Source organism: Bidens hawaiensis, unplaced genomic scaffold, assembly GCF_021521415.1.
Source record: "Bidens hawaiensis isolate Kalapana, Puna unplaced genomic scaffold, B.hawaiensis_p1.1 tig00001519_1, whole genome shotgun sequence".
Taxonomy (NCBI): Eukaryota; Viridiplantae; Streptophyta; class Magnoliopsida; order Asterales; family Asteraceae; genus Bidens; species Bidens hawaiensis.
Genome location: NW_027491086.1, coordinates 30,385 through 41,222, shown reverse-complemented (window position 1 = coordinate 41,222; position 10,838 = coordinate 30,385). Strand labels below are relative to the sequence as shown.

General features: G+C 34.5%; 1 protein-coding gene across 1 annotated transcript; it reads right to left on the bottom strand.

Moving 5' to 3' along the window:
* Nucleotides 1-688: 688 nt before the first annotated feature.
* LOC143583739 (protein IQ-DOMAIN 24-like) lies at nucleotides 689-6,110 on the bottom strand. The gene is made up of 3 exons (XM_077065971.1): nucleotides 5,556-6,110; nucleotides 1,438-1,644; nucleotides 689-1,350 (listed from the first exon to the last, which is right to left on the bottom strand). Exons 1-3 carry the CDS (start codon nucleotides 5,883-5,885, stop codon nucleotides 784-786), a joined length of 1,104 nt encoding a protein of 367 aa, XP_076922086.1. The 5' UTR covers nucleotides 5,886-6,110; the 3' UTR covers nucleotides 689-783.
* Nucleotides 6,111-10,838: the final 4,728 nt, after the last annotated feature.

Sequence of the window (10,838 nt, the reverse complement as noted above, 5' to 3'; positions counted from 1 at the left end):
CGTAATGGACTGATTACCTCTCACCCTTTATGTTTATTTTATGTTTTGTTATTTTACTTCTAAAACCTTTCAACTTTTGGTTGACTAAATGATCAAGAAAGGTAAGTAATGAGAGCCACCATGTCTATAGATTGATACTGGATTCTTATCGATATTATATACTTGCATATCGTGTTTTGTTCGGTTGATGTAATAATCATGTTATTTACGAACTTAAAATAAGCATTTGTGTAAAAATATATCTTAAAAAGTATACACCAACATATATACATCATAACTCAATCACTCTTTTACAACTAAAACCTGATTAATATTTACTAATTAGCGGCAATTCGATTGGGATGCTTGAATAGACCATAGAACATAATATATTCAAGATTCACGAATTGCCAAAGTCGAAGGACGATTGGATGAAGTAATGAAGGCCATGGCTAAATTGTCGAACAATAAGGCGGAAACTGGGATACTGACATCTAAATTAAATTTGAATGCACCAAGGCGATAGGGATAGCATCAAATAATCAGTTCATTATCCTCATTCGATTTCGGTCATTCCTTATATCCGAATTTAAGTATTTTTAATTGTCCAAACTAATTCTTTGAATTTACTGGGTGTTTGGGATTCTTATTTTAGCTCCTTATAACTTATAACTTATGGGTTATGGTTATAACACTTATAAGTAGAATAAATACATAAAATAGTCAAATTAACAACCCAATCAACTGAACAAACGTCATTTATGCAATCCAATAACTAGTTTTAGAGTCCAACTCTGATCCGATCTAGCTTTGAAACCCGCTCTCGGATACCGTATCAGAATAATCCCAAGGCAGTCTAGTAGAACCCGACTTTTCATACCGAATCCTTTGTCTTGGAGCGCTGTGTGACCGCAGTTTAGCTCGTGATGATTCCGTGTTAGCCATGTAGTTTGGATAACTCAGGTAGTCACCAAACACGCTTCGTGAATATTCAGTAAAAGGACTTCTTTTATGGCTACTTCCAGGCCTAGAAGCAGGGGAAGGAACCCGAGGGGTGTTATCAGTCGTTGATCCTGTGTTTTCCATTTCCCGAAGGATCATTGAACCCATTGGCAACACTTCGCGGGCCACGTGCCTTGAGGTCGGGTTCCATGGTTTTATTGATGTGGAATGTGAGCCGTGGGTCGACTTGTTACTTGGGCTCGGGCTAACACGAGGCTTCCATGCATCAACTTCAAGAATTTTGTCACTTCTTTCATCGTGGGGTCGACATTGCTTACTACTCCAAGATGTATCCTCCATCCAGTTTTCTAACCAATTAAGCCCTTTGAACCGTTCGTCTATCAAAGCGCCTTTCGGACCTTTAGATTTCTAAATTCACAAGAAAAAGAATGCCAAATTTTAATAAAAAAGAGTACATGTGGCAGGTTAAAATAAAACTGAATGATGGAAACTTACAGGTAATTTAGTGTGTGAGTTTGAGGACCTGGTGCTTGAACTTGGTGAGGCGGAAACAGAAGCTCTTGTAGCACAGACTCGGGCCTGGACACGAGCCAAGGCCTGCATACGCCTAAGCATGTCCGCACTTTGTTTTCTCACAATGCGACCTCTCACGAGTGCCTGTAGCTTTACCAATCCTTTAAGTGCCCTTAGTGCTCTCCTAGCCTACATATGCCATCAAATTCCATTGAAGAATCAAGAAGTTAACGCGGATTAGACGAAATTAGTAATGTTTTCGCTTTGTTTCAGGGGAGACAAAGTTTTGATACTGAAAATATTAAATACTATACTCAAAACGTAACAAAACATGGACCAACTAGAGTAGAACAACTTACACGTGACTAGGAAATTCGAGATATTTGGGATGGGTAATTGTGACAGATAGATAAATGGTATAGGATCATATATTATTAGATTAATTAGAAAAAAGATTCGAACGTTTGAGACGAGTATGATATTAAATATGACATGAAACCATTCTCGATCATACTTGTTTAGCCATGAAGCCAAACATATGAATATGTTATGTTATATAACATATAAAATAGTATAATAAATTATAGAGTAGCCGACTCTTTTCATTGTACATATGAATAGAATATTTTACACCTTTTGTTCTAGCTCCCAAATATCTTAATTAATTAAAATTAAATCAACAAATCAAATGAATAGAACATATTTTCATTAATCAAAATAAAAATGGATATTGGTTTTTAATACTCCCAACTTTCTCTCATTGTTAGATAACACTCTCAACTTTTGATTTGTCATCCACCACTACCAACTTTCACCTTATTTTCCTGTACCACTCCTCGTCTAAATGAACACTAACCTCGTTAATGTTTTGGACTAAAAATGTCATTCAAATTAGTTGAGGGGGTAAAACAGAAATTTTATTTTTAACACACAACCTCCATTTCCGGTGACCTCGTTTTTCTGGCGACCTCATTTTTTCTGGAGAATTTGAGTTTTCCGGCTATCTCGTCTTTCAGAACACCATATCCATCATTTCAATGAGCTTCACATATGAATTTGAGTTTTCCGGTGAGTTACAGGTTTCCAGCAAACACCATATCCATCATTTCACCGCTCACCGCCCCAAAACTGCAACCCCCGCCACCACCAGTGTCTCGCCCAGCCACCTTCCGGGATCGCCTGCATGCCGGAAAATCGAGTTGCAGGTTTCCGGCGAGCACCATCTTCATCATATCTCCATCGGTGCACAATCTTCATGATCTCCATCACCTTTTTACACCTCTGAACCATCTCCATTTTCTGAAAGACGAGATAGTCGGAAAACTCATATTCGTCGGAAAAAAGAGGTCGCCGGAAAAACGAGGTCATCGGAAATGGAGGTTGTGTGTTAAAAATAAAATTTCTGTTTTACCCCCTCAACTAATTTGAATGACATTTTTTGTCCAAAACATTAACGAGATTAGTGTTCATTTAGACGGGGAGTGGTACAGGAAAATAGGGTGAAAGTTGGTAGTGGTGGGTGACAAATTGAAAGTTGGGAGTGCTATCTACCAATGAGGAAAAGTTATGAGTATTAAAAACCAATATCCCAAATAAAAATAGTTAAAATGATTTAAATAAAAAGTTAAATAAAGTTGGAACAAAAAACCAAATATACAATTTTGAAAATAAAATAATATATTTACTTTTAATGAATAATTGTATGTTAATATACTTTTTCTGAATTCTGACAAAGAAGGAACCAGATCTTAAATGACTAAAATAAATGAATAAATATGAGTGGGGTGAACAAATGAATTAGCAAAGAAGGTGTTGTCGTTAAAAAAACAAACAAGGTGCCATATATATCTTAAAATTAATTACGGAAAGAGGGGCACCTTTGGCAAAAGAGAATCAGCTACCATACCAGATTTTGAAACATCGTCGTGTCACCTTAAACTTGCTTTCGGGTACCAAAATCAGCAGACAACTACCCGATGAGAGTGATAGCATGTGTGTGTGTGTGCATGCGGAGAAGAGAAAGAGAGAGAGAGTTGCGGTGGTTGAGATCAGTATTGCCTATTGTACGTTTAAGTGTTTTAGGGTAGTAGACAATGTTAATGACATGGCACTATGGGATTGATTGGTATCGGGGTACCTAGAGTGACCACCCCTCTTGCCCTTAGAAACGGTGAAGAAACCCAACCTTTATTTCCATATACTCACCCCTACTTATTTAAGTCAGGAACTCCATAGGCACGAGTGGTGTGAATCAGTGAAGTCACTTCAATGAGTAGTAATACTTTGGGTGAGCATGTGAAAATAAAAGCTGGATTTCTTCACCTTTCATATCATCATACAAGAGGTGACAACACATATGTAACTTTTAAGATCTGTCATTTCAAATAGCGGATCACCTGAAAACATAAAAGAAATTTTGTTCTCTTCTATAAACCATTCTCTCACTTTTCTTCCTATTTTGGAAAAAAAATTCTATGCGCTAGGTTACTTTGGGAACTCGTAAGGGTGGCAAGTAGAACACCTCGTCCACCTTTATCATCACAAGAGCCAACATGCTTTCAAGCTACAACTTTTCAAACGATTAAATGTTACAATATACATGAATTAAACTCTCGATCTATTATTCTACACCCTAACTTACGACCTCATTAAAGTGAGGATGAGACAACTTTTTAAACTTAGAATCACACAAACTAATTACATTGGCTTACATGGTCCAATGAGAAGAAAGAAAACACAAAATGGTCAATGGATGTCAACAACCAGGAGCCATGTGCAAACTTTGTTAGAAAACGAAATATAAAAACATTTGTGGTCGAAACAAAATTGACATCACATTCAGTCATTCATCCCATCACCCGACCGCTCCATTAAATGTAATCAATCCCAAGACCGACGTAATTCCCACCACCATACAAGGGTATATAAGTAAATTCAAACATCCATAATAAGCACACCAAATTTTCACTATGTCATTTTATAGAATTATTAATAAAGTTAGTAAGTTACAACTGAATTATTTATCATTATTTATATCTTATGATTTCATAAAGCATATTATTACGTATATTATTAAATTTAACTTTTTTATTTATATTTTCTTAACCACCTGTGTATTACATGTGTTATATAGAAGTCAATCAATAATTCAATACTGTTAATTTAAGAGGGGATGTGATCCTCATCCATCCCCACATGCCTATACGGCTCGTATAGGCCTATACGGCCGTATAGGGTACGCATGCCTGACAAGGGAAAAAAACAGTTGTTGCAGCCTATACAACCGTATAGGCCTATACGAGTCGTATAGGCATTAAATGGCTCGTATTGCCGTCTGACAAAACTATAAAAGCTATACTGTCGTATAGGGCTATACGGTCGTATAAAAAACATTTGCTTAATCGTTGCCGGAAACGACTCTACGGGCCTATACGAGCCGTATAGTGCTATACGAGCCGGATATACCTGGTTCACCACCGACATCGGAGCCACAGGCACATGGGACACCGCCACAGTAGTTCTTATTTTATTTTCATTATGTGTTGATGTGCACTATTATGAACTTTATGTATGTGAATCACGTTTAAAACTAGATGTATTTTGGGTGAACTAGTTTATTTTTATGTATGTGGACCATGTGTTTGGAACATGATGTATTTTGGGGTGCACTTTTATTTTAATGTATGTGAACTAAATGTTAAAAAAACCTCAAATTTTTATTATATGTAAGCAAAAAGTATGCTTAGAATATGAGCTTTTGACGAGCTAAGCCTGAGCTCAACATTTAAGCCCGTTAAGATAAACGAGCCAAATATGACCGTATAAATCACATATATTGTATATACGGTCATCATTTTTTTTAAAAAAAAAAGTGTCTATACGGCCGTACAAGCCTATACGAACCGTATAGGCCTATATGAGGCACTATAAACTATGGCCGACAACCTCAGACACAAACTGACACAATTCAGGTCATATACGATCGTATAGCCCTATACAAGCCGTATAGGACAAAAATTGATGTATGAGGATTCAAGGTGATGTGGGAGGATCCCTTGCCTTTAAAAGTGGTGTAGTTTGCCGTTAAAAAAAACACGTACCAGGTACGCCCGGAAACCGGACTGTATCTTCACCGCGGCCAATCCTCTCCGCCTATCCACGTCATTATAAACTCTACCACCGCCGGTAGTCAACCTGACCACCTCCGCCGCCGCATGTGCTGCCGCAAGTGCCGCCTCGGCCACCGCAGCCGTAGCAGCCGCCACTGCTATTGCATGCTTGCTAGCATCTAATGGTACTTCCGGATACGAAACAGTTTCAGTTGATGATTCATGAGGCTTATGTTGGCGTACAGAACCCGACCCGAATGAAGATGACGGGTTCTTTTTGGGCCGGAAGAGTGAACGGATCCACCTGGTTGTCTTACCCATGTATTACCATATTCTCCGGTGAATGGAAATAATAATAATAATAATAATAATAATAATATGGAGAGTGTGTGTGAAGTTGAAGTTGAAGTGATGGCGTTTTAAGAGAGAATGGAATTTTGACAGGTAGAGAGTGGGGGTACCTCTCTGCTGTTAACGGACAAAATATTCACTGTTACACGATCAATGCTTCGAGATGTCTACTTCATTGCTAATAAAAACTTTTATTTCTTTAGACAAACAACATATTGTGTCCACCTTTTTGTTTATCATACTTTTATTTTCTTTATTAGGTTTTTCATTTATTTAATAATATAATAAACTTTTGTATTTTGTGTTTTTATAAATTTATTAGATCTTACACTTTTTACGAAATAATGTGCAAAACAACTCTTTCTTTGTTCAAAATTGAGATTATAGGTTATAATTTCTTTTTATATTTTGGTTTAGTGGTATCACGCGTTTAATTATTACAATGAAATTGGTGTGAGTTCGAGTCTAAAAAGTGAGTACTAGCTATGTGGACGTTAGTTGTGGATATTACAAGTGGATTTTACATGTTTGATGATCAGGGCCGTCTTCGAGAATTTAAATGCCTCGGCCGAGCTGAAACGAAAAGGCCCGTCGGCTCTAACGAGTAATGAAATAAAATAACCCGCATGCCCATTATCTCAAATGGGTTATGGGTATAAAAAGATTGGGCCTAATATCTAATAAATGATTAAGATTTGTATCTATTTTATATAAAAAAAATTAAATTATATAAAAATATATGTATATATAATAAAAATTTTGTGCCCTCAAAAAATTAGTGCCTCGGCCGGTCGCCCAGGTTGCCCAACCCAAGAGCCGGCACTGTTGATGATTAAGGGTGTGTGTGTGTGTTCGCCATTAAGAAAAACATAAATTGACGTCATTTTGGGTTTAAAATAAAAAAAAGTAGATTATAGTTTAAAACTTTTAATCTTTTAGCCTTTTAGGTATGCTAGATTTTAACTTTCAGTTTAAAATTTTAAAATTTACATGAATAATCTAAATCAGCTCTTGAAACAAACCGAGCAACTTGCCATTTTTGTTGAAAGTGCAATGAGCATATTGTCAGTGGAGTTATTATCTGTGTGAAGCATGAAAACCAGCCAATTAGTCATGTTATGATTATTAGGGTTCATTGGTTTCGTCCTGTATTGGACTCATTAGTTGACTGGCTACCACTCGCAAATGTTGTGTCGGATGTCAAAACACACCTTGGCTTAAATACATTATCCTACTAAGGTGTGCCTGATGAAGTTCGGGACCAGCCAACGTGCAAACCTTAGCATTTAAACACAGACAAGCAATCTAAGCTTCGAATATTTAGCCCATGAATTAAAGTTCTATAATTGAAGTTTATAAAAAGTGTACGGTTTGCACTTCATTTCCAATCTCGTGATAATTTGATAAAACAATTAATATGCAATTAAAGAAAAAGTCAAGATTGTTTAAAACTATTAAAAAGTTGTTAAATATTCATAAGAATGGAACTTTTTTCTAAAAAACTTATGAAAAATGAATCACTTTTGAACGTTACAAGACTTATGAAAAATTGAGTGGATAAGGTGTTTGTTGAACTGCCACATTTGCAACATTAATCATTTTCATAATTTAAAACGATCTTAAGGTTTGTAATTAAGGTATATTTGTTTATTGGTAAAACATTCTTTTCGAATTAAAGTTAGTTTGTGTGCCGTTTGTGTTATTATTAATCAAAACATGCATGCAGTGGTTGCATGATTAAACAGTTTCGTTACATCAATATTTAAATTTATTAATATATAAAATAACTACAATCAATTTTGTTATTAGAACATTTAAATATATTAATGTATAAACAACTACAATCAATTTTGCTTTATGAATTTACGATATAATTAATACAAAAAGTTAATTATATTTAATAAAAGTCATCAAAATGTAGCAACACTTGTCACTACATTCGTTGACAACATCTGCATGCAATCTCATATGCATAATTGTCCCTTTTAAATATCCTCGGTTAAGATTTTAATCACACACGACTCAAATATATAGAAACAGAGGATGTATTGATCAGAATATTAAATAAATATTAAAATATTAAAATTTATTGATTATTTGATCATTTGATAATAACTCAAATCAATAATAGTATCCTCATCTTTCAAATATTTGATCATTTCTATCAAATTTTCTTTCTTTTCTATCAAATATTCTCTCCCATTCTCTAAATTCCCCATTTGCTTTAGTCTCTTAAAGCAAGATTAGAGCTCCAAGTAGTTAGAAGGGATGAGCTTAAGCTCCAAACGGTATCTTGTATTAATGGTTTCCTTTAGCGATTAAGAATCAGAGGACAGAGGTTTTTTTAAATTTTTCCATCTAAATTCTTGTTAACCTAACAAATATGAACCCACTATCTCATATTTGGACTTTGGAGTGACGTGTGACATTCGTCAATTTCGGGTCACTTTTGTTATGTAAACCCGACCCGTTTGTAACCCGAACATTTCAAATATATAAAATATTGGATCTTGTCATTTAAATTATATAAAATATTGGTTTTTTTTATATTATGCATTGAGTTTGACCATTTAAACATACCCATTTTTATGCAAACCATAAAAGAATCTTTATACCCAACCCTTCACTCCTTCCCTATATATACACACCCATCTTCTTCATTTTACTCTTGCTACATCTCTAAAAACTCTCTCAAAACTCCATAGATTCAAGGTTGTTATTTCATATGTATTCTTGAAGTTTTGACTTCTCAAGTCAAACTAACTATAGTCTTTCATTCTAACTTGTTCATCTAACATTACTAACTCTTGAATATGGTGGTACAACATATATATAATACACACCCCTTGTTTCCTTTATTTGTTACTTCACCGACTCTGGTTGGTTAAGTTTCGAATGTCATAAGTCAAGGCTTCATGGAGGACTTCGTGTTCTTGATATATATTCACACACATAACTTATTATACATATCACTTATGACTAACTTCTAACCCTTTAGTTTGTTCATCTTATTTACAAGTTCCATGGTGTGGGTTTGTATAAGACTAACCTCGGTTTAACCGAAACTAGTCCAAACCGGAAACCGAACTTTTGTTTACTAGTTTTGTTAAAATAGTTGTTTAAACATGTTTGTTGCTAGATTTGAGTTTCAAAAATCATTTTTACAAGTTCTTTGATATTAAGCATATGGAATCCATCTATGAACTCGTTGGGAGATGGAAACCGAACTAAACCGAAACTTTTGCTTAAAAGACTTGTAGTTAACTTTTTTTGTTGTAAAATTTAAGTTTTCTTCATTTATAAACCAATATACAAGTTCTATGATATTTGGGCATGTAGAAACCATCTATTAACTATTTGTGAAATGGAGACAGAACCAAACCGAACTATACCGACTTTTACTCGCTTAAGACACACAAGTGTGTTTTTAGCTATCAAGACTTGTATATTTCTTTAAAAAAATAGTTTACAAACTGATTTTAATTATTTTCTTAAGTACTTGGAATAGTTGGATCCAACTTGATCTCATAACATAGTTTGGACCGACAAAACCGAACACTTGCTTAACGTGCGTTGTTAGTTCTAAACAATAGATCTACGTACTTGGTTAAGTGTTAGTATGTTTTAATGAGTTATCTCATAACAATTAATATTTTGGAAAGTTGACTTTGGGTTCGACCATTTGTCAAGACCCGAACCGACAACCCGAACACTCGTTAAAAACCCGTTTTAGTATCTTTAGCCTAATGGAACTTGCATTTTAGCATTTTTCCCACCTTATTACTTAACATTGGTTAAGTAAATATTAAGGTTAGATACTTTAACCCGGTTTTGAGCAAACTTACATTTTTTAAAAGGGTTATTATTATAAATTCTTAAATAGTTACATTTTAAACCTTGAACTTTAATTGATTAGTTTTTGCAACAATTATTTTATTTAAAGATCTTCAAGACAACCTTTCTAAATCCAAGACTTTCTTTTATTTAGGCTTCATACGTTAAACTCGTTGTTCCGGCAAATCTCCAAATAATCAATATTTCAAGTTTATTACTTGAACGTGAGTAACTTCATACCCCGTTTTCTATCTTTTATTTTGGGAGTGACATTTCAACTTATCTAAACTAAATGTTTTATACTTGGGTTTTAAACCACAAACGTTGTTGTATACCTTACTTGAATAATTGCTCGATTTGGTGTTCTATGCTTATTTGACTATGTGTTTATCGCTTTTGGATGGTGGAACTATAAATCCTAGACCATTTGGCAACCCCTCATGGCAAGGTGTCGTTAACGTAATACAATTAACGATAACTATAAAATCTTAAACTATTTGGCAACCCCTTATAGTTGGGTGTCGCTAACTTGTTAGCGATAACTATTTATCCAAGTTTATAGCTATTATTTATGGTTTTGTATACTAGTTTTGTGGGTTTTCATACTATATATCTATTGTTCAAAATTATGAATTGCTCACCAACCTTTGTGTTGATAAACTTTATTTTATGAAATGTTACAGGTTTGCATCTAGGTTGATTATGGAGTTCGTTGAAGAAAACGTCACAAATACCGTTAGGATAGCAAAAATGAACAATATTTGATTTGCTATATTTTGTTTTATTTGAGTTATGAATATTTGGTTATGTGACATTTTCGATGTTGTGAAATGAAACGAGTTTGTTAAATATTGTCGCTTTAAATAGTGTCATGCGCTTATAAGCAATCGTTGCTCCCCGGCATGTTCCGCCGCCTTTGGTCGGGGTGTGACATGACGAAAACCATATCACTAGACCATCAAGAGCATTCATAATAAGGACTTTTAAAAACACCAAAAACATTATAGTAAGCTAACAAATCATAAAAACATCATTCTTTAAAAATAATCAAAGTTCACCCAATAAAAAATCCTAAAAAAATTTCAAAAC